Source organism: Aulonocara stuartgranti, assembly GCF_965226115.1.
Source record: "Aulonocara stuartgranti genome assembly, chromosome: 15".
NCBI classification, from domain to species: Eukaryota; Metazoa; Chordata; class Actinopteri; order Cichliformes; family Cichlidae; genus Aulonocara; species Aulonocara stuartgranti.
In genome coordinates, this window is record NC_138951.1 from 4,516,228 (window position 1) to 4,541,192 (window position 24,965).

General features: G+C 41.7%; 1 protein-coding gene across 2 annotated transcripts in view; it reads left to right on the forward strand.

Moving 5' to 3' along the window:
- The window catches only part of plcb1l (phospholipase C beta 1-like), a 128,219-nt gene that overhangs the window by 35,402 nt on the left and 67,852 nt on the right, over positions 1–24,965 (forward strand). For both annotated transcript variants that reach the window (XR_014271542.1, XM_082506522.1), the window contains exon 3: positions 2,886–2,954. Coding sequence is in view for 1 of the 2 variants with exons in the window: in XM_082506522.1 (XP_082362648.1) it covers positions 2,886–2,954 (69 nt within the window). In the remaining variant the exon portion in view is untranslated. The remainder of the gene's footprint in view (positions 1–2,885; positions 2,955–24,965) is intronic.

Consider the following 24,965-nt stretch of genomic DNA (forward strand, 5'->3'; position numbering starts at 1 on the left):
CCTAATTGATGCTATGTGAACTGCAGAAAAGGAATAACTTGTCCTGGTGGACTGCAGTAAAACAGAGTACTTTAATTTCTGCTGTGGCAATATTTTTAAATTTAAATATGTAGCCTGCTAACAATTTGCAGTGCTAATCTAATTGCTATCTTACTCAGCTTTGCCTGAGTGAAATATGCCTTTAAACAAAATAATCCGCGATCTCCATATAGCAACAAGTATATTTAAATGCAAAATACTCATGGTGGGACTTAAGGTGGGTATGTGTTTTGCAAGGAGCACTGGCCAGGTGCAATTTTCCACCAAGCTTTGAGTATCTGAGATTGTCAGATATCAGTGTTGTGGCTGGAGATCGAGTCAAGCCCCCATTGCCTTTTGTCTCCCCAGATAATGCTGAGTGGACACACAGTTCACTCTGGTTAATTTTCCACCTCATGTCCTGGCTCTCTCTCAGAGAGATTGAGGATGTGATAATCCAGACTGATAGAATAGAATTCAACTTTATTGTCATTGCACATGTCACAGGTACAAGGGAACGAAATGCAGGGATAAGGGATGTGGTGACTAAGGGAAGGCACCAAGGGCCTTCTGTGCTATTGCATCTTGTGTCTGCTCATTGCTAAATGCATTACAGGCTGATTAAGGTGCTAAAGCTTTGCAAATAAGCATGAAACAGAGCTTGTTGAAGGAGCGATGGTTGCATGGATGCACACAGGTTGATAGATGCATGCTGTATGTGGGTGTGTGTCCATACTGCAATCAGATGCCTTTGCTATGGTTGGCTTGCTAGCTGGACGGAGAGCTCATCAACAGGATTTTTTCAGAATCACCCGGTTTCAGTTTTAGTAAAAAAATTTAAAAGAAATTTACATTTTCTGCACCCCTGCCTTAAATCCGGTCCTGCTTTGCCTCTGGATTAAAGCAGTTTGATGTGAAATGTTGAAATATGATGAAACAAGGAGCTCTGACATGGGTTGAGACGCTGCTGGATTAATAATGAATCAGGTTCAGGTTTTGTTTGGATTAACACTGACAGTGATAGAATAACAGCTGTGGTGATATTCAGGGCTGATTCGTCAGGGTACTACTATTGTGTTTCTTTGCCTGCTGAATGCCATTCATGCAGCTTAGACATGCTTAGCTGTTGCATAACACAGGGGTCAGCAACCTTTAAGACCCAAAGAGCCATTTGGTTCCACGCAAAAGAAAACACTGGGAGCCGCAAATACTGTTTGACATCTAAAATGAAGATAACACTGTATATATTGTTTTTTTACCTTTGTGCTTTGTGTGAACAACTAAGCTGTGCTGCTTATGAAATCCATGAAGTGCTACAATCCATGTGTAATTAACACATTTTGAACTCTTAAAGAAATATAACAAAAGGAAAGACACCCAGCTGAACTAAAATGATCCATGTAGCAAACAAAAACCGTTGTGAGCTGCCACCCTTATATCGCCTTTGGGCTGTTGGAGCCTTGACCTGACTTTTAAAAAGTAATTGGAAAAAAAGCACTATGCTGCTAAAAGATGAAAAATAGATATTTGCAAAATTCTGCCTAAATATGTATTTTACCTGGTTAATGCGTGCTGCGGGGCGTGGTCTGCAGCGCCGCTGCAGGGGAGGCGGACGCACCTGAGCGGCACCCGCAATCACGCCTCGCTGCCTTACGTCTCGGCTGTTGTGTTGTTGTTGGTGTGTGTCGGGCTGTGAGCTGAAAAGCTACAGCCGGCTGTATGCATACAGAAACCGTGTGTGAAAAGTGGTCAACATAGAGATGCTGAAAAGCATGTTCATGCAAACATCGTCGGGTCTGCCGTGATATGTTTACAATGGGACTTCTGCTCCTGAACCTCTGCGCACAGCGTCTGCAAGTCGGGGCTGTACGAAGTCACTTTTATCTTTACGCAGGACTGTAAGCTTTCATCTGTGAGGCGTGAGCGGTGTTTGTCTTTAACATAGTTCACGGTGGAGAACAGCTGCTGACATAATGTGGATCCAAAGATCCATAATTGGCCTACCTGGGGTTGAAAGTCTCGATAAATGCACGGCGTTTCGGTGGGTACACCGGCTTCCGCGAGTGTGACGCTTATTTTGAGCGATGAAAAAATAATAGAATATAATTTTATTTTTATATTTCAATATCACAATAATCTTCCAATTTAGAACTACAAGTTAAAAAAGAACTAACATAAATAAAATACACTTCAGCTAAATACTTCTAATTTATTTTCCCAAACCACGCGGAGCCGCACTATAAGGACTAAAGAGCCACATGCGGCTCCGGAGCCGCAGGTTGCCGACCCTGGCATAACACCATGCAGCAGCAGAACGTTGTGTACGTGTGAAGTTTTTCATCTTATCTCCTTTTTTCCCCCTTTGACAGCAGATCTTTTAGTAATATGATGCATATGATGACATTTTCTGTTGTAAAAAATGAATAAATAAAAACTCTTTTTGGATTTCTGGATAATCCTGTGTCAGATTTTATGAGGAAACACTCCAAAAGCAATTTGGAGTGTTTATGTATGTTTGTAAAGAGCTAGTACTCATTTAGTCAGGTCATCAGTCAATATGGGAACATTTCACTTTTGTTTTAATTAGACACTTTTGTGGAGCAGAGTGTCATCAGGGCAGCATCTGTCTACACTGAATGACTCCCAGGTGACATCCCATATTGAGGTTAATGTGTGTCCTTAAGCACATGTGACTGTTTAGAGCTGGCAGGTTGTAAAATGGAAAGCGTCTCTGAAATGTGTGCCATCACCTTGAATCAAAGTAGCTTCCACGGGCATAAAATGTGTCCTAAACAGCCTTTAAAGCCTTTAAATTTGAAATTGGTTGACATTTATGATGATTTAGCTGTGCTTCTTCTTGGTTACAGGATACAGACCTTCTGGATATAGCATACATAAAAGATGCCAGAAACGGAAAGTGCGCGAAAACGCCAAAGGTAAGCCTCTAATTCGCACATTCACAGTGTCTTATACTGTCTGTGAAGGAAACTCCAGCAATACAATGACCAATGTGCTTTCTTGGCTGATGCTTTGGAAGAGTTTATTTTTGCACTGAAATGAAAGCCATGTGTGGGCGGGAACCTGACTATGATTCACACTCTGTCTCCATCCATCTAACAGAAACTCTATTATGGATTGGGCTGAACTTTGTTCTGGTTCTTCTAATGATTGATATTTAACAATAGAGCAATCGTGCATGTGCAGATATGGCAGTACTTTAGTGCCAGAGGTGTAATTACTGTAATTATCTTGTTTAAACTTCCGATCTCACATTCAGGTGACTGTTAATTTATGTGTGTATATATATGTGTCTGTGTGTAACTGATCGAATGCGTTCACAGTCTGAACACATTTAGTTTTTGACAGTGATTTGAAGATGAAGGTAAGGAAGTGAAGATCAGATGACACTGACAAGACTGACGAACGTGATTTGAATTCAGTAACATTGCATAGATGGTTTCCTAATTTGGTATCCAAATGGACTATTTCGCAACTAATGAGAAAGCCGTTGAATATAAGCAAAGAATTTGTAAATTCATTTTTTAAAAGTCTGGCACACAACTATCACACTGTGCAGCGGGAGAAGCGAGATGTGGGGTCATGCTTTGCTGCTCTGTGTGGGGAGTGAGTGATGATAGAACGAGTACAATAACACGGAGAGTATTCATGCATTTCTAAAAAGCTTACAGAGTGATGCTACCCAGCAAGGAGACATGACCACATGACAGGTAAGACGGTCGAAGCATTGGAAATCCATTACTGGGAGATGGAGTGGTGATGCACCCTGGGCAATGTAATGGGAGCACCAGTGAGACACAGTGTCTGAGGAGTTGATGAGATGGGGAGAGGATGAAAGGAGAGAAAGAGGGAGATGGGATAGTCATAAGAGGAAGGCAGGAGGGTTTTTAAAAAAATGCAAAGTCTGCAGAATGTGTAAAAAAAGAAAGAAAGATGAACAGAAGAGGGGCAGAGACGTGATGTGAGGTCAGCGGAAGATGTCAGTGGGAAACACAGATAACACCAGACAGCAGTTGCTTTAAGTGGACAGCACTTGTCAGGGCTTGCTTCTTGAGCATTTCTCCTTCAACTCCTTCACATCTCTCTCTCACACTTCTTTCACCGTCTGTCAAAACGATGAAGGTTTCGTGAGGCTCACTGAACCGCTAACTTCATCTCGAAAGAAACGCTCATAAACTGCATTTTTGTAATGTAAATATATGCAGACATCTGGAGACATTTACCACGAAGCTAAATGCGATACACGAAGCTCCCTCATTTATGCTGTGAGGTAACTGAGTGCTGTAGATACACGGAGAAAATCATTATGACCACTGATAGTGATGTGGCAGTGCTCTCTGTCTAAGGTTGTGCACGAGGAGGCAAAATAAGGAAGAAGTACAAGTGAAAGGAATTTCATATTACCGTCAACTTTTCAATTTTAACCTTGCAGGTCATGCCGCTTATAAAACTCCCACAACGCTCACTGTGTTGTTTTGATATTTTTATGCTCTGTGCTTAAGCTTGCGCTGCTTATTCTGGTCTCACTCAAGAGCTCCCTTAGAAGCATTCATTCATTAATCCAAACTGCAGCAAACAAACACACTCGCCAGGGCGAGATGAGATGCTGATGATGACACGTCAGTAAAAAGCTTCAGAAGTGCTTTCATTGTGCTGCTGGAGAGTTCTGCGTCTCAGATGAACATTGTCGGTCTCAAATGCAATCATTGTCAACAGACTGGCTTGAAATGGGCTACAGATGGAAAGGCTGTTTCTTTGCACGCCTCTTTTGAGCCCTTGTTTCTACTCCAGCTCGAGTTACCTCGTATTGTTTTTGAGCGGCGCTGGAATTTCTGTCTGATTGTCATTAAGATTTGGAGCACGTTGCTGTGTTCATTGGCTCGTCGCAGTGTGTGTGTGTGTGTGCGGGTGTCTGTGTGGGCAGCTTGTCTGACCTCTGATGAATTTATGCCACCCTGCCCATGGGCTTCAGCTACTCATGATGATTCATACATGGTTTTTTTTGTAAAAAGTAAATAAATAAATAAATTCGGACTGAGAAAAGTGCACAATCGTTTGTACAATGTGCACATTTACAACTACTGACACAAATCCTGCACAAGAAGTTAGTAGAATAACAAAGCCAGACAAGCACAGTGTCCTTTGTCATACCATTCTCAGACTGCTGATGCTAATTAGCACGTGTCCACCCCATCATCATTTAGGCTGATTAGATTGGGTGCTTGTCAGTGTGACAAGAGGCAACCTCTTTTTGATGGGTGGCTCCAGAAATAAATTACGTACCCTTGGGTCAAGTGAGCAATGCGCAGCACTAATGACCAACCATAGTGCACACAAATAGCAGGCATATTTGCCTTATGCAATGGGAATAAAGGATGTGTGTGTGAACCAAAGCATTTACTGTGCCACTGAATTATTCAGCTATGATGTTGTGTTCAATCTGTGAAAATGGCCGAATATTTGACTTAAAACCTAAAGTTTTTGGATTATTTAATGCAGTACTGTTTTGTCAAGGTGCAAGCTTGGCTGAGGCTGAACTGTGCACTACTCACAATTTTATTTCCACAAAAGCTAAAACCAAAAGCACAGGAAAACTGCACTGAGAAACTCTCCAGAGGGAACAACAATGATGGGCGAGTTTCAGGGCGCAATCAGAGCCTCAGGAGGTGATCCATTGAGAGAGAGAGAGAGAGAAAGAGGGAGGAGATGAGAGTTAGATCCAGCGGAAAACTGGTGGGTGAAATTGCACTTCCCAAAAGTGGGAAAATAAATGTTCAGGATCGGTTGTAAACAGATGGCTATTGGGTCCAGGACGGGCATACTGGTTTGCTTCAGGCAGGTAACAGGAGGAAGGGCAGGCAGGTGATGGAGCCGAGGCAGCTCCAAGGGAAGCTGTCCAAGAATGAACCAGCTTGACGAAACAGGTGAGTAGGTTATGATGGCAGCGGCTTTTCGGGCCGACTGGGAAACGTACTGGAAGAGGAGGCAAAAACAACATTGGCACACAAGATTACTCTACACAAAAAAGCTCATGAAGAGGCCTGATTACCACTCAGCTAAGCAGATGAAGATTGGAAGCCTGGGCTGCTTTTTAAGGCCAAGGAAGAACCGATAATATCTCCTCCCCAGTCTGCCCGACCCAACCTGGACCTGTGAGAGGAAGAAAACAGAAAGGCCCAAAACAGAAGTAAACCAGTGTCTATCAGGACAGTTTCAGTTAGGAAAACTTTAGTCTAATGAAGTTTCTGGCTTGACTCTGAATGCAAGGAGTTAATGTAAATTTCTGTGTATGTAGAAGGCAACAGATGTTCAGGAAACCGCAAAAGATTTGTGATTTTGGGGGGTTGGAATTTTTCACAGTTAATTACTATATTATCACAAACCAGCTTGAGTCCTTTTAATTTTAAACTGATAGCAGACAGATAGCAGGCTAACTGTCTCATTGACATTCTATGGCCATCTCCACGCACCAAAGTCACTTTAAGGTTAGCAAATGACGGTCCCCATCTTCAAAGTAATCATTTAAAAGGCAACAGGACTGAAAGTTCATTGCACAGGGTCGTAGTAATTCCGGTCATGCCAAGTGCTGTTTTCCCCAGTATCATAATAAAATACCACAGCCTGCTAATTTTGTATGTGAACAGTTATGTGATGGGAAATATTCCCCACGTTTCATACCCCAAATGTTTTCATATGAGGCACAAAATCTGACACAACAAAAGAAAGGAGAGAACTTTATTTACTTGTGGAGTATTTGCTTTATTTCATGCATTTGCGGCAGCAGAGGTCAGAGGAAACTCTAAACTTCAGAAAAAACAAACCATAAGGTGGACTCTGGATAGAAGTCAGCTCGGGCTCTTTCACATATTTGTTTATATTGTTTTGCACGTGTTAAGCCCTCGGTCATTATTACAGGTGCTTCTGCTCCAGACCATCTATTCATATTGTTTTTTTATTTATTTATTAAATCAGCAGTTTAGCTTGCTCCTGCACAGTGTGTTCCTTCTCCTGAGCACAGAGCAACCCAGCTAATCACATCCAAGCTTTTGTGTAGATTTTACCATACAGCTAACTTCAACATAACCATGTTCGCATAACTTCTGCTTTCCATTCTGTCTCTTTGCACGCTGTAAGGGGCACATTGTGAGCCTTTCATTGTCCCCCTTGGTTTCTGGAAGTGTTCTTCTGTCTGGATTGAAGACGAAAATGTAATCAGCATCTCACCATGCTTCTTACAGTAGGTGTCTGACAGGCAAAATTACATGCTTTCTCTCCCTCCCTTTGACAACCAAACAAATATCCGTCTGTGAAATGCCCTGCCTGTAGAGTTCAGCCTGCAATATACATCCCGAAAATGGAAAACCTTAATGATTTAGTGTTCTCCGGACTACATTTGCAGATCTTTCCATTTTTTATGACAAATTAAGACATCCACTGTCGCACTGCAGGAGGCCAGAATTTGCAGACTGGATCTGGTTTGATAATTTAATATCCCTGTCTTAACCCAGCCTTAGTCTGACATGAGCTGCTTATTACTTTGCAGTGCGTTTCAATCTAGACACAGGGATCGCTTCCTTACCTGTTTGTGATGCATGCATCGTACTGATACTGATACATTGCCTGACTGTGTATATAGCACATATTTATGACACATGGTCATCGGCACAGACAGAGGAGTTGTTGTCAGAATTTATTTATTTTTTTATTGTGGTATTTGTGAATTTCACACACATGCAGGCATGTCTGCTTGGGCAGGCTTTTGCCAATGGAGCAATAACAATCAACAGAGAGGGAACAAATGGTCTGGAGCCTTGTCAGAGAAGATCGTTTACAAAGGTGGACCATCTGGACTGATGCTGTTATCTGCAGACAGCCACATGGAAAACTCTCTTAACTCAAAACAAAGCTGGGGAACAACTATTATCTTAGAGCAACAGGACGCAGTTAAAATACCAAATGATTGATGAGAGTAATTCGTGAAAGAGCGTTTGTGCTGTGTACCGACTCCAGCACTTTTGATGTATTATTTTCCTTCTTCTTATATGTATAGAAAATAAAACTGCAGTAGGATCAAGGCTAAAATGTTCATTTCTTCCTTCCTCCTGACTTTTACTTTGAGGTGAGAGGAAGTGGCCACCACTTCTGTTACAGTCTAGGCTTACAGCAGAGACGACTGCTGCTAAATAGAGAGCAGCTTGTGTGTCCCCAGCAGTGTAACAGGATCTGGGAGAGGCCAGCAGGCCATTATCGCCAATCCAACAAAGTCGGCTAAAGCTCTGCCTCCCACGGCAGTAAGTGCTAAACAGCTCCTGCGAGCACGCAGCAAGTTGCTACGGGGTTTAGATTTGTCTTCTGAAGCATACCTTATTCAACGCATATTCAAAGCAGCTGGGTTCTGATTATAACTTATAGACCAGTAGCAGAACCAAGGCCCTGGCAGTTATTTTTCACAGCTGTGAAGCTGTGCCTCAACAAGTTCTTGCTCTTTCTTTATTTTCATTTTTAGCTCGCCCCCCCAAAAAAGCTCCAGACTCGGAGCCAATTGCTGAAAACCAAAAAGCCTAGTTAAATTTGTAATAAATGATAAACCAAACAAATATTAGCTGGTTGTTTGAGAGCAACAGTACCCAAAAGGAATGTTTTTTGAATCTCCAGCATAGCAAAAAGTCCCGCAGAGGCAGTGTTTATTTCCATCATCAGTGCTGTGCTGTCTGCTGTATACTGATGAAGGACAGGGTCACGGTATGAGCTCCAGCTGCAACAATCACAAACATTCAGATTACTTCATATGCGGTCAAAGTCTTTTTCTGACCCCTGGACATTGGCACACTGTAAATTGCTGGAAAACGCAGGTATTGTATGCCATAGTGCATTATAATGACAATATAGGAGTCTATAATTATGACAAAATGAGTGACAGACACTCAAGATACATTGCTTACACGGAGGTTTTATCATATCTAACCTAATAATAGCTCTGACGTGTACCCAGATGCCTCTGCTGGTGGTGGCATATTGTACATTGTGATGCATTTATAGAAAGTCCAGTAGAGCCATGTTTCAGCTAACCACCGAGCCAGTGATTGATTTGTGTGTGTGTCTGTGTGTGGAAAGATGATCCCTGTGCTATGTAGAGGTGTTATTTACTGTATGTCTCGGTGATGTAATGATGTGCTCATGAACCTCTGTCGTAGGCTATGCAAACCCTTACCATCAATTCGCCCACACCCCAGGGAGATAAAACTGTAATTCAAACCCAGGCCTCATCTGCAGTACACAGTCACCTGCAGTCAGACAGAAATAACAGTTGAGCCTTGCTTACAGGCTGACGTGCAAGGGTGAGTGTTAACCTTTAAGATTTACTTAGATGGATGCTGGTAGCACATTTTTCACCCGCTGAAAGGCCCTAGATTAGTTCACATGGTGTGTTGAAATAGCAGATTTGAGTCCATTATTGTTTCTGAAGTATATCAGTAATTACATCCTTACGGATCACAATTGCTCAAATAAGCGCTGATGTTTTTAGAGATTTGAAGCACAATGTAAAAGGAGACTGCTAATGATGACTCTCTATATGTGGTTTTTTTTTTCCACATTATTTTTCGTACATCTGATAAACAAAGTGAGAAACCGGTAGAATTGCATTAAACTATATATCTCTTTGTGCTTCCAGTGTTCTAGAAGATGAAGCTTACAAAAAGGCTCAGTGGACAATTGAACTTTAGACCCTAAGAACAAGTGATCTTGTGATTAATGAAGTCGCCTAATTTACAGTTTTTGATTTTTGATGTTACACTTACAGTTCATTCAACATATATGAAATTATTGACTCAGCCACAATTCATTATTACACGATTCTTATGAATTGAAGACTCTGTCTCCTCTTTAGCTTTAGCTAAGAACATTGAGCTTGGTGGTGTTTGTTTGGCTATTTTCTCCATAAAACAGCAGAGAGTCTCCTTAAAGAAGAAGAAGAAAGTGTGTACATTATTGTACTTTATTGAGCCCCGTGGGGAAATTGCTCTCTGCATTTAACCCATTCACTCAGTGAAGCAGTGGGCAGCCATTGGGCGCCCAGGGAGCAGTGTGTAGGGACGGTACCTTGCTCAGGGGTACCTCAGGGTAGCTGTTAAGGGGAATCGAACCCCCGACCTTCCGATCATGGGGCAACCACGCTACCTACTGAGCTATCCTGGATAGAAGATCAGTCTAGTTCATGTCCTATATCAGGATTGCAGTCCAGTGCTGTTAAATCATTGCAGCTTGGGAATCTGAATCAGCTGTGTATTTTGCTGACATGCCCCAGTCCTCTTTCCACGAGTGACTCCAATCATTCACTCGTGCTGCAAGTCGTTCGCGCTGAGCAGGCACATTTTTAACTGGCACTGCATTTTTTTCCCCATTTATAAAGCTTAAAACACTGATATCAAGAGTTCTGGAATATCTGTTGTAAAATGTGTTAGGGTATAGTAGAGCAATACAGAAATTAATAAAATTAATAATTGAGTGTTTTTTTAGCCTGTGTGGTAAATGTGAACGAACTGAATAAAGTATGGCTCGTCCATACTTCCCAGCGGACTCTGCTCAGAGACATTTTAGTTCACAGAGGCATGAAACTGTCTGTCAGTTGACAGGTCTGGAGGGAGAACTCCCACACACTCCTATTTTAGACCTGCTTCACACACACACACACACACACACACACACACACACGCGCAGTCATACTCACAACACTTTATGTTCTTTGGGTGCTGAAATAAACATCACACTAACCAAGCATGCATCACCCCCCTGCTAGTTTTGACTCTCCGTCTCGGCTTTGTCAGCCTGACAGCCTCAAACATTTTTTCTTTAATTCAGTGTCTCCATTGCTCCTGACTATCTTTATCATCAGCGGGATTGACTACAGGGCAAATGGCAGTTTGCAGTTAAAGGTGATCAAAGTGGACTGGAACATTGACTCATTGATTTTTATAAAAGTAACCGCAGGACCATTTTTTTTCAATCCGCCAATGACGAGGCGATTGATCAGCGTCACGCATCGAAGCAACCTTCCAGCCGAGCAGCAGCAGGGATTAAAAACAGGGGCAGTGAGGAGGGGAGAAAAGAAGCAAAGAAAAGGTTAGCGTGATGGACCCTGATGGGTTTGGGTTTGATTCTACAGTCAATTACATAGGTAATTCCTGCACACTGATTAATTCCCCTGGTGTGAAGCAGACCGTCTCATTACCGCTCGCAGAGAAATCGAAGGTGATGCCTACCCTCTCTTTGGCCTCAGATGCTATCATGTGACTGTGCTTCTGGATTAGGATGAATGAGGGCAAAAAAAATTACCAGCTGAATGAATGAGTGAAATTGAGACTTCAATGAAGAACAGAGGAGCCTGTGTCACTGTGGAGGGAGAATTACCCCAGTGGGACCAGAGATTACTATCCTGGTGAAAAGACTAGAAGAAGCACAATGGTGCACCTGTGCAGGTATAATTTCTACCTTTAGCATAGTCGCAGCAGGAATGGCCTAAAGATTTTAAGAAGGGAAAAAGAATCATCTTTGTGTGTATTCATCTTTTTTTATTTGTAGTGAACAGAGCAAGTAATGTGAGATATCTGCTTTATGCATCGGCCAAATCACGTGAGAATAAGCTTTCACACCAGGCTTCACAAAACAGGCGCAACAACCATTAATAATTAATGAAATTCACAGTGTAGTAATTGTTTATCAGTTGTCCACATAATTAAATTTACACTTGTACATTCTCCCAGCACGGTGCTTTGCTTTAAAGGAGCGCAAACAATCAGTAATTGTTTTTTAAAACAGTAATTGTTTTAAAATTACAAGTGATTCAAACTTAAAAGCAGTGAATTTAAACTGTTATAACATGAATTAATGATTCGCTTGGAAGAAAACTGCCAGATTTTTTAGTATATATACACAATGTTTGCAGGGATAGGTGTTCAAAGAAAAAGTGACAAGTTTTATCACAGCTGAAGAGGCAGCAGCTGGCCAAAACTCAGAAAATCCTGCAAGTATAAAAAAAAATATATCAATGCGGATATAAATTAATTGCTGGACTCTTGGCGTGCCGTGACCCTTTTCTTCAGTCACTGCTGCTTTGGTGTCAGACTGTTCCATTGGAGCTTGGCTCATGTCTCCAAGTCACTTGATGCCTGCAGTGAATTCAGATGTGACATTTTGTTAACCCAGCAAAAGGTTGTCCCAGTGGAACTGGAGCTGATCAAATAGGAACCAGTCGAGACAGGGGCTCTCAGTCTAGCGAAGGAGGGTTGCTGCCAGCTGAAAGTCAGCAGTTTTGTTGCTGAAGAAAAATCGGTGTTAACACAGACACGCATTCATCTTTCATCTTAGCACCTAGAGGCAGGGAAAAGGTCAGTGCACCCTTACAGTATAGATAGATAGATGTGCCTCACATCCTGATCCTGTTCCTCACATGTTTACTAATACTAAGCAATAATTAATGAATTAAAAAAATCCAGACTAATGGCTCATTAAAGCAAACAAAATCTACATGAAACGCAGCAAATAAGGTAAAAATCAAATAACAGACACCCACAAGGAGACAACTGTAACAGTGACCGATGATGTGTAGGCCCAAACCGTCTATCCACTGAGACCACATTGATGTCATTCTCAGAAGTATCAACCGTGTCAATAAATGCTAAGATTTGTCAATAAGGCATTACATGTAGTGACTTCAGCAGCTACAAACGCGTCGCTTGCACCGTACCATTTCATGTTGTCGTCATAAGCTGCGTGTTTATAGTTTTCATAAACTGGCTTTCCTGTAGTTTGTCCACAAGTATGCTGCCCTATACAGAGGTGTAAAGTATGGTCTGTATAGAGAAAAAATTGCAAAAACTTTGCATAGGAGGATGTTTGCTTCTGCATCATTCCTCATTGCCTATAAATATCTTCATCGTCCATCATTCGATCCGTAAGACCATACTACAGATAATACGATTATTATCCGACTATTTAAATGGAGGGGAACTTTGTCCTTTGTTCTACAAATGTTGGTGGATCTCTTCTAGGGATTGTATCTGATATCATTTCCACACCACAGAAGAAGAATGTGAAGGAGTTTCTGGAGAGCAGCGTTTACTATGACTGACGATCACAAGGTCATCTGCTACATAATATGGTCTGATAAACATTTACCAATCATGCCAGTTTTAAAGGTTATTTTCAACAAATCATCAACATGAAGATTAAAAAGAACTTAAACGCTGTCTCCATATCTTTATTTCAATCTCTTCTTTTGCAAGTGAGCAAGCCAGAACTCTCACAACTCTCAACTCTGTATTTTAGCACCTGTCATTGGCTCAACTTAACAGATAACTTCCTGTGATTTACATGATCACACAAGAACAAATGAATTTGCCCTTTTTTCTTTGAATAATACATACAGTAATTGTGCCATTTTTAGCTTTAAAGCCAAACTGGTTATGACTAGATTTTTTATTAATCCCTTTTAGGGAAATTACTCTCTGCATTTAACCCATTCACTCAGTGAAGCAGTGGGCAGCCACCAATCCAGCACCCGGGGAGCAGTATGTAGGGACAGTACCTTGCTCAGGGGTACCTCAGGGTAGCCGTTCGGTGGATTTGAACCCCCGACCTTCCGATGAGGCGAACGCTCTACCTGCTGAAATATCGCCTCCCCTTTATTGATGAACGCATTTAACGTATCCAACAGAACTCTTTCTAAAGCTTTTTACATTATAGTGGCTAAGGCTACAGGTGACCTATAATCATCAAGATCGTGTCGGCTTTATGCTTAATGGTCCGCACTAACAGAACATTGAGTCTGGCAACAAGCCATGGTTAGTGCATCCAGTAAAACCAGAGGCGACCTAGACTAATAATAGTGTGTTGGAAGAAAAATATGATCTAACACACAGGTCTTATGTCTTGCAGCTCAGGTAAAGCTTGATACTCCTTAAGTGATATAACAACCATTGAGTCATTACTCTCAACCTTATCGACTGAATGCAGATCACTCAGAAAACAATTGAGTAAGCTGCTACACTCAAAAAGGATTCTTATAACATTGTTCAGGTAAAAGATGGATGCAGCATAGCTTGATGTAGTGATATTGGTGTTGTTACTGCTTTAATTGGAGTGGCTGGATCTTAAAACCACTTATCCAATACTTTTAGCAAATTTGCAGTGTTGGGGAGCAACGGAGTACATGTACCGCCGTTACGTATTTAAAATACAAAATATGAGTAACTTTATTCCGTTACAGTTACCGTTTAAACAGGTGGTATTTAGAATACAGTTACTTTGTTGAAATACCCGTTATGTGTCTGTGAGCGTGAAAGCGGGAGAAAAAGGTGAGTGGAAAAGTACGAGCTGTCACCGAGCAGAAACGGGAGCTGGAAGCATGTAAATATAATAGTAACCACTGCAGCCTGACGAGCCCAGTTGTAAGTAAGCTATTAAGACTCGACTGTACACCGTGGTCGTGTTTTCCTCCGAAACAATAAGTTCCGTTGGAGCAGCCTTTCAGCGCCTCTCTCTGTCTCTCGTTAGCAAATTTGATCCAGACAACAAAGTAAAGCTAGTTTTCGGCTACGAGCCCGACATGAACCCGACGTATTAGACGGAGGTCCCTTTACGGTTTTACGCCTTTTTGGTTCGGAGCCGCGGACCTGTTTTATATACACGCGGAATAGTTTTCTATACGAGATCGCTGCAAAAAGTGCAGCCTTACCTAATGTCCACCTACTGTTACTCATTTATATTAAGATTTAAAAATCTAGTTGGTGTTGGTATGGCGAATAACCTTCAGTAATAGTAATAAATCACACTGCAATAGTACATTCATGTAGTTGTAAAAAAGCATGATAATATATTAAGTAATCCAAAGTATTTGAAATACGTTACTCTCATTGAGTAATGGAATACGTTACAAAATACATTTTGGGGTGTGTATTCTGTAATCTGTAGTGGAATACATTTTAAAAGTAACCTTCCCAACACTGCAAATTTGCCAGCTTTCCCCGATAGCTTGGTGACGCCTAGATTTTAAGGCGTCGTGTCAAAATGCCAATCTGGTTTCACCCGGCACGTTGCTAGTTACTGTGGCATTAATTTGACTGAAGATCAGCAGTTTAGAATTCCATTGCTCTCCTTCGCAATATTAACATGGCTCTTTCATTAGATCTTTAAATATCTGTTCTTATGGATTAGTCGAGTTTCAGCATAAACTCTGATTTCTTTAGAAATACTTCAGTATGTGCAAAAACCAGTGCTTTAGACTATTGCAGCCATGAATCTCAACAGTAACTCATTTAGTCTGCCTCAGGCAGGTGACCTCCTATTACTCTACAATCAGTGGCTCTTGGCATTCCTATTGACTGGTCTCAATTTGGCTCCTCTTCCATGCTGTTCAATCAGTATGTCGCTTTCAGTATATTGAACAAGTTGGTATTTTCCAGTTATCAGGTCAAGATCCCAATCAGTGATTAGTGTGCCAATATTTACCTCCACTGGGGTGACTTACACTAACCTTGCACCTGCTTTGCTTAAGTTATATCCAGCCGCTTCAGAAATGACAGTCTCAAAGGAATAGCTTGTTTGTTTTTGGTACACTGTTTTAATTTAGTGATATATTTATATACATACTACAGTATATTCACAATTAGTCAGTGTAATTGTCTCACTTTGCTTTATACTTGGCAAAACGACATAAGCCAGACAATGGAATTAACTTTCAGTGGTGATGTACCATACATACTACCCACTGTGCAGGTGAGCATGAAATTTGAAGTGTTATGAACAGCTCTGTGGGTGTGTTACCATGGAAACCATAAGGAGGAATGGCAAGCCTAACAGGTAGCAAGAAGAGGGAAGGTTTTCAGACACATGGTTTCCATTTGACAGGGGAACATAGAGACGATCACATTCATCTCTAATTAACTCTGTTCTCGTGTACAGACCTTCGCACCTCTTTTCTTTTGTCAGCGAGAACTGAAAACCTCATCTCTCAGTCAGACTTGTGAGTCTGATTGGCTGCTTAATTGGAGCAACTTTTACTGAGGTCTACTTGCTGTTCGAGACTTGTCATTTTAATATTCAGAGACAATGATTTTTAAAAAAAAATCTGTTTCATCAAGTATCATTTTCCTATGAAAACTGTTTTTGGCAGCATGTGTTCTTAATTAAACCCAGCAAAGGGACACTTAAAGCTCACTTTCTGTGATCCTTCAAATGTTTATGAATCTGCAGAAAGCTATTACATCACCTGGGAGTTTTGAAGTGCCACTGGCACAACTTCAGAACCATTTTCATGCTAATTATCGCCTTGCTGAAAACATCCAATCTAATCTACTTTGCAAAAGTTGATGATTTTGGAAGAAAGCGTCTCAAATAGGGATGGGTATTGATAAGATTTTAACGATTCCGATTCCATTTTCGATTCTGTTTAACGATTCGATTCCTTATCGATTCTCTTATCGATTCTTTTTTTTTTAAAGGAGAACACTAAAGTCGATTAGCTTAGAACTGTGTTTTATATCTTCTCTTTGAACAAGATAGAAATTTAGGAGTAACATGGCCTTACAAACCCAACAGTGAGATCTTAAGAGAGCCACAGCCTACGGCTCTTCAATGGGGTGTCACAGGGTCCCCAGGAAAAAAAATGTATATGTAAAATAATAAAATAAATATTCTCCTGTAGCAATAACAAAGTTTAACATAAATTATTCTGTAGCAATTACACAAGAATATCCAGTAATGTCCTGCCTACAATTAAACACATTCACTTACCAAAGTGAAATCGGGGGCATCTGCTGTGGCAAATGGGTGCAAGCCTTTGACCACAAACTTAGACACTGCTCGGTGACATTCGTCTATCCTGGCCTGAAAGGAGACGCTACCGGTAGACTGCAGCGAGAACTGCTAGCATCTGAGCCAGACTCTGTCTGTCTCATCATGGTTATCTAAATGCAACGCACAGTAATAGCAGGTTTTGTAATAAGGTAAATCGCGCTAACATAATATGCAATGCTAATTGATTAGTTACCTGCAGTATTAACGGGAGAGGACGTGGAAACGCTACCGCTGCTGCTGGGTTGAGCTTCACTAGTCCGGAGCGGATCAAAAACACGACATTCGTTGAACGCAATCGCGTGTTTTTTGAGCAAATGCTTTTGCATATTCGTAGTGTTTCCTCCCTTTGATGAAATCTCTACTTTGCAAGTATTGCACGTTGCCCTGTTGTCATCCTTTCTCATAAAGTGTAACCAAACTTTTGAGCGTTTGTGCCGCTCAGGCGCCGTGTTTCCTACTGGGTAAAAGACGCTACTCAACGTGATGACGTCATTCGGGGCGACTGGAATCGATAAGGGAATCGTTTTTAAAAGTGGCAAACGATTCCAAGGAATTGAAACAGTGGGAACCGGTTCTCAACAAGAACCGGTTTTCGATACCCATCCCTAGTCTCAAATGAGTCTTAACTTTAACTGAGAACTATACTGAAACTGCCTTACTTTGTTAATGATCGTGAGTGCCAATGAAGCGGCGCTAATGAAAGACTGCTCGTTGATCATTTCAAATCGCAGATATCTCATTTTGTAGCCAGACCATGCGAGTGGATGGTTAAACATTCAGACATGCCCTCGGGCAGAAATGAGTTTCTCACCTCTCCTCTCTAATTTGTCCAGATGTAACTGGAATGATTAATATCAGCTCAGTGTTTTCCCACTGTACTGTCATCATCCATGTATTCATAACAGATGCTTCATGTGGCGTACAGATCGTGACGAAGTGGGTGAGACGAGAGAGCGGCTCTTGGGAAATTTATTAATTGACATTTTGGTCACACTAGCTTTCTCCTGACAACATAAATCACATAGGTGAGGACAGAGGTAGACTCGGCACACACTGGGTGCACTTGAATGATCGTTTCTATACCTGTGCGTATAAATGTCAAGACTTAAAGAGACAGGTGACCTTTCTCACTCCCTTCAACGATTCCTGTGAAGCACATAAGCACAGCAAAGGCCTAATTGGTTTTCAATAGTACATTTAGGAGGGCTGGTAAAGAAAATGTTTGATTCTCAATGCTGTTGCTCCAGAGACACAGCTCTCTCTTGAACTATCCACTGCCTAAAAGAGCACAGCAAATGGAGGTATAAGACGCATTCACTTATCCCTCTCTTACACACGTACATTTTGTTTTTTCACGTTCGGTGATGCGTGATGAAGCTAAGTTTGGAAGAACTGGCATACTTGGTCTTTTTTCTTTCCTTTGGGAAGCTGGGCTTTTGTTATTTCTTTTTTCAGCCATTTGTTTGGTTGGACATGCTCCCCCACTTCCATTCTGCACACCACATGGTTTGGACGCCGACAGACTGCAGGTTCTGTTTCATAAGTGTAACACTTACGAGAGATGATAGCAACACTTTCTTGAGAAAACGTGAGTGCTTAACAAGTATTTTAGCTTAATAATCCTAAAAGCAAGTGAAAACTGCCAGTAGCATAAAACCGCTTCACTTAACACTCTTTTGTCATGTCAGCCTTAATCACCTTTTCAACTTTTGTTAACATCCAAAGCTAAGGCAGAACATATCACTAGCATCAGGAAAACCACATCAAATCCAGGAATGTCACTACCATATTATTCACAATAATGCACTCAAAATATGTAAATATTTCTGACAGGCTCCTATCTTTATATTCCTATTGTTGCATAGGAATCACTATTATGCAGCATAAATAGGCTATAATGACTTCCATCTACTCTACTGGTACAGATTTGCTCTGTCAGTGCATGCCACTGTGGTCCTGTGTACACAGCATGTTTAAGAATCTATATGCAGTCATCATAACTGATGACATGACGACAGGTCTCATATGCTCTTATTCAGGGTGGAAGATGATAAATGTCTGATTGAATTCGGCTGAAATGTCCTCGCTTGGAATGGTAGGCTGACAGTGTTGGAAACAGGAAAGGCAGCAGCGATATGTTTGGCCTGCCTGTTGTGAAAGCATCTGTTATAGAGCAGCAAACAGTTTATATGTGCCAAAAAGTTGATTCTGTTCATCTGGACGTAGCGTTTTCAGTAGGAGAAACATTTCGTCTCTCAAACAAGTGACTTCTTCAGTCTCTGGATGAGTGACGAAACGTGTCTTCCACTGAAAACGCTACTTCCAGATGAACAGAATGAGCTTTTTGGGATTTGAAGTGTTAAAGACTGTATTTAAGGCACGTTTTATATTCTGTTTGTGTACCCTTAAAGCCCGATGTGGCTTTCAGTTACGTTTCTGGATTGTGTAAAAGGATCGGCAGACACCAGTTTTCATTCAGTTACTGCCCTTCTTGCTCATTTCCATCTTTTCCTGCACCAAAAGCTGTTACCTTTAAAACAAAACAAAAAAAGAAACAATTCAGAGGTTTCTCTGATAATCAGCTGTGTCTAGACTCTTGTCCTTGGCTGTCATTAAAGGCTGAGATTGGCTTAATATGCCTGGGGGCCATAGGTGTCTGTGTTGTCTGGTAGAGAACAACCGTGGACTGATAATCATCTTTTATCCAAGATCGGTCACAGAATCCAAACCAATCAGATATGGAGGCTAGTTCCGCACGGAGTTTTGATCTCTCGCATTATGTGTATCATTAGCACCGTGGGGTCTGGAAATGGGCTGTCCCCGCAGCCACTGTTGACTGAAAATGAGACCATGGGCTTAAATGGGAAAATGAATGTTGTCAAATATCCAAGGGCTTGTTTAAACATTCAGTAAATCTTTGTTGGCAGATCAGTGGAGCACACAGATGCCAGACCAAATGGGGCATAGGGGTGTAGGTGGTTGGTTGGTTTGGTGGCTGGCATGGCCTAGTCAGGCAGATGGTCTGGGGAAGTCGGGACAGCAGGATGTCTGTGTCACAGTGGAGCTAATGATGGCAAAAGGCTAAACGATGACTACAGACAGCGGATAAAGCATAATTATCACTGCACAGTGCTCACTAAGGGTCCTTAAATGTTTACTGAGGGATTTGTAGGCACAATTGGGGTCGTTTATGTACCAAATTATGCCATCTACTGTAGTTGTGGGAACTGCAGTGACTGCATGGCTAAACAGCTGCCAGTTTCTTTTTTTTCTTTATTTTTGCAAAGGCTTGAATGATCCCGCATGCACCGCCGTCTGAAGCAGATACCTTCTGAGCTGTTAGCTTTAATAAGAAGTGAAATAGCCCCACTGTGCTTTCACAGGAAAACAGTGAGTTTTGATGTGTGGATTCAATCAAGATCTGCCGTGAATTTGCCCTTAGAGATGCACAGTACCTTAAAAATCAGGAGGTAACAGTAATTTTGTAATGCCACATTTGCGTTCAAGACAGAATAAAGTAAGAGAAAAATCACTATTCTTCCTCAGTTCTGTAATTCAAAAGACTAGTTTATTGCAGGACACTTGTAATGCACTAGCTTTTTGTTTTGTATTATTACACAACACCTGCGTGTCATTCATATTAGCCAAACAAATCAAGTCATAGTCAGGTGCTGCCAGGTACATGTGAAGCATACTGCTTTGTGAGCAGAAAGACAAAAAAAGAAACAGCCTCTCCTCTTCAACTAATTCTGATGCTCCACAACCCTCCTTCTATGTCCTGCAGGAATTTCCCCCAATAAACCCAATTGGTTCTGGTCAGGATTATTAAAGATGTCATTGAGTCTGGATTCTGCTTGAGTCCTTTGCGTGGCAAGGGCACGGCACATGAGAGCGGTTTATCAAGATGGAAGGAAAGGATGTGCAAGTGAAGGAGTCCAAGAAAGGAAAGAGCCAAAGGGAGAGGACATATGCTGCCTCCTTACAGCATCTGCAGTGGCAGAGCAACTACAGCCTGAAGGCTCCACCATGCCAACAGGGACTCCTGTGAATTATTTACTCCCGGGCCCCATTGTAGATGCTTGCCCCTGTAGGGCTTCTCTCCTCTGGGTTCCTGGCTTATGGAAGGTCCCTAGCAGGGTGCCAGATGAAGTACTGATGGTTGGAATTGTCTATTTTTTTCCCATCCACCCTCTTTGTAGGTAATTTTGGCAGACATTTTTAAAGAACATAAATACGGAGTCAGGGTTATGTCATTAATTCTATGCGAGATAAAACATAATCTCAACCAAGTAATCTAATTTCACAGGCGCAGGTATTCATTGCCACTTGTGCACTTAAATTTCCTCACACATAAAATCAACAACCCACGCGTGTAGAAGTCAACAGCCAAGCAGGCAAATCGCCATCGCATGAGAGTGCACTGTGGCAGCAAAATAACTGGTGCTTCTGTACCGTATTTGCTTATATATGGGACCATGAAGTTTGTCAAGTTAACTAACAACAGCTATCTATCTCATTTAGTTTAATCACAGGTTTACCTTAATATAATAAGAATTAGTGCTGTCAGCGTTAATCTCGTTAAAATGACGTTAACGCCATAACTGCATTAACGCGACAAATCTCCATTAATGAGTTAAAGCAGATCGGTCAATTCTATTTGTTCACATTTCCAAAATGCAAACAAATAGGTGTAAACCATGTTTGTGTAACTGCCAGATGTCACTCAGTGAAACACAGTACAAGTCTGGCTGTAAGGGCTCCACTATAGTAGTTTTTCCAGATAATAGTCCCTCAAAAAGAAAATGCAACAGACTGTCTTTCGCTTACAGCGCAACATGACAACTTCAAACCACTCATTTGCCTGATATGAAATGGTAAGACTGCCATACCCTGAGCTAGTGCCTAAACAAAAACTAACTCACTGTAATGCAGTAAACTTAACTTGTCAGTCGCAGAGGTTGTGGCATCACTGCTTTGAAAGTGACAAATCACATTAGGGCCCTTGTACTTTTTGGGCTCTGCCCTCCAGACTGCTTGAAATCAGATTGAATTGAAGGAGCAGAATTCAGCTTCGAGCGCAGAGTTGCCTGCTAGAGCGGGAATCTGCTGCAGCGCTCGCCAAGCAGACCCTCTTGTGTGCGGCCGCTTTGCCCGCTTGGCTTCTGAGTTGTTGTTCAGTTTATACCTGCGTCTGTGAAGCTGTATTATTTGCTCGTGCACTTCACATACAAAGTTCTTTTCGTTGTTCATTTATTGGAAATTACTTGGCCTGGTTGCTGAATTTTTGCTGACTGAATCGTCACATTTGATGGTCATCAAAGTTGCACTGCTTGTGATTCATGCCCATTTATTTTTTCCAGTCAAATATTTTCACCGGAGACACTATGTTATGCACAGTCACTAATAATACACATAACCGGATTGTTACTGCTTCACCTCTCAGCGGGGAAGTCACATTTCAGGGTCACTTAGAGAATGGAGCAGATTCAGTTTCTCGCTCAAGGAAGCATCGAAAATGTAAATGCCCGTTTCACCCGTCTCTTGGCTGCCTCTGCTTCGTGCCTATTTTTTCACCAATTATGTTTATTAGTCTTTGTGTGGGTGTATATACATCTGCGCCTTTTTGGATGCCAGCGCACACGCATGTGTCCTTCCACGTGTGGTTGGCTGTTAGCAGTCCGTCAGAGCTCCTCTGCGTTTTCAGAAGTCTGCCCTCGCTAAATTAGAGCTTGTGTATGACTAGAGGATAATTACCATAGTTATGTACCTGCCAGTTGCCGGTGCCTGCGAGCTGTTTTTTGTGCCACCCCTGACAGAGTGCCACTTGATGGACAGCTTGAACAAAATGGGGTTCATCTACCTCACAAATTCAAGAGTGTGAGTCAGAGGCAGTGGGTGGGAGTAATGACCAGAATACCTGGGACACAATGACACAGAGGAGGAACTTTTAAGTAGCGAGTTGCTACTAGAAACTTTGTCAAAGACTTTTACACAAGTTGAGTAAAATGTTACGTTTTACTCAAACGTAACATTTTATGATACATTTTATGTTTTTTCTTACAAACGTAACATTTTATGTTATGTTTTACCCAAATGTAACATTTTAGCGCTAGTTTACTCCTGTTTTCTTTGCTCTGGAACCAAAACTGCAATAAATGCTCAATTTAGTTAGATATTATGAACAATGGACTCAAAAGCTGTCTTTATAAAATTTCTCAGCTTTTTTCTAGCAATATATCATTTTATTATGCATGATGCTTATGACATTTTCCAAAATTCTTGAAACAAGCGTTGTACTTGTTCAATTCGATTTCAGGCTCAGCTGTTTGACTTTTCTGTGCGCTAGCGAGTCCCGAGTTTTGTTTAGTGCTCATTCTAATGAGAAGAGCTGCTTTTGTGAGTCCTGGCAGCTGATTATTTTTCTCCCGCTGGAGTTCATGCGGTGTATCTGAGGTCAGCTCCCTCCCGTCCGCACCTCTGCCTTCCTGTGTGCCCAATGTGGGCTCAGTCAGCTGGAGGGAGAGTGTATGCCAGGTAGACTACTTCCACCTCATCAACCCTTGCCCCTTCTGTCTCTCCGTCTTTCCTTCAGAGTGATTCACACACAGCGTGAATCATCCTCTTGCCACTTTTCTTCTGCTTATTCACTCCTTCAAACTCTCTCCCCGAGAAACCGGGTCACTATTCGATGCTCACAAAGTCCCCTTGCGTGTCTGAACACATGTAATATTTATGACCTAATTTTAATGCTGCGTATGGAGCACGTGCCCTTGTAAAAGGTTCTCTCAGGAACTGAGGAGCACTGTGACAGAAATGTGGCGTCTCTCCTCTGTATAATTATCCATACGCAGAGTCCTCCAAGCTTTTATGTTCTTTTTTTAATCCAAACTGGCAGCCTGCTTCTCAACAGGTCCCTTCACGCCTCAAGCATCTGTTACACAAGTTTGTTTTTGGCCATTAATGGCCATATAATTGTGTATTCACTGGTGGCCTGTCCCAGTGGTTGTGAGAGTTATGACTGGATTTCTGTGAACAGAAATACTCAAACAACCTTTTTAACAATTACCTTATTCTGTAGAGACTGCACAGAGTGACACAGTAACACCTTAAAACTTAGTGAAAAGCATTTATTTTCTTTATTGCTTCTTAAATGTATCTGTTGAGTTGCTGTAACATGTTGAGATTTTTTTTTTTTTTGGTGTGTTTTATTGAGATTAATGGTTAAAAAAAGGCAACCACTATTAAATAAATACACTGTAACTTTTGATCATGCTAGTATTGGTGTAAAGGTCCTCCTGATATGCTTTGCATGCTATCTTGATGCCAGAGGAAAGTAGATTTCTCAGCAAGATTGACCAATTTCCTGCCCATTTCTGGAGGATTTTTCTCTTCAAAGTCCTGCAGTCACCATGTGCATGTCATGATACGTTGTGTGGCAGGCAGGAGAAGGACCCAAGATGCAGATTCACAGACACGGGGATAAACTCAAAAACACAGCTTTATTGCTGGCCACGAGAAGCAATACAAAATAAACTAAAACTGGGAAAACTAAAGCATGAGATGTACAAGGAACCGAACCACGGGGAGAATAACACACAACATGAGGGAGAACGCGACGCCGAACAGAGGGAGACTCAGACAGAAATACACAGAGGGTAAACGAGGAAAGTGGGCACACACGGGGAACACAGGTGATACTGATAATCATAACGAGACAGGGCGGGGTGAACTGAACATGACATGTGCAGGCACAGAGGTTCAGACAGGAGGAGAGAGAGCACGGGGAAAACACAGACATAACGGGCTGGGGAAACATGAAACAACCACAAAGGGAGACGAGGGCTCATAAATACATAGAGGGCACACAGGGGGGAGAGAGAGCACGGGGAGAACTTAGACATAAAGGGCAGGGGAAACATGGAATAAAACATAAGGAGAGACGAGGGCTCACAGATACACAGAGGGGCACACAGGGGGTAAAAGCCATGAAGGGAAAACACTTAGGGAACAACACAACAGGGCAACTCAGAAAACATGGCCTAAATAAGGAACAAAATACAAAAATGCAAGGAACT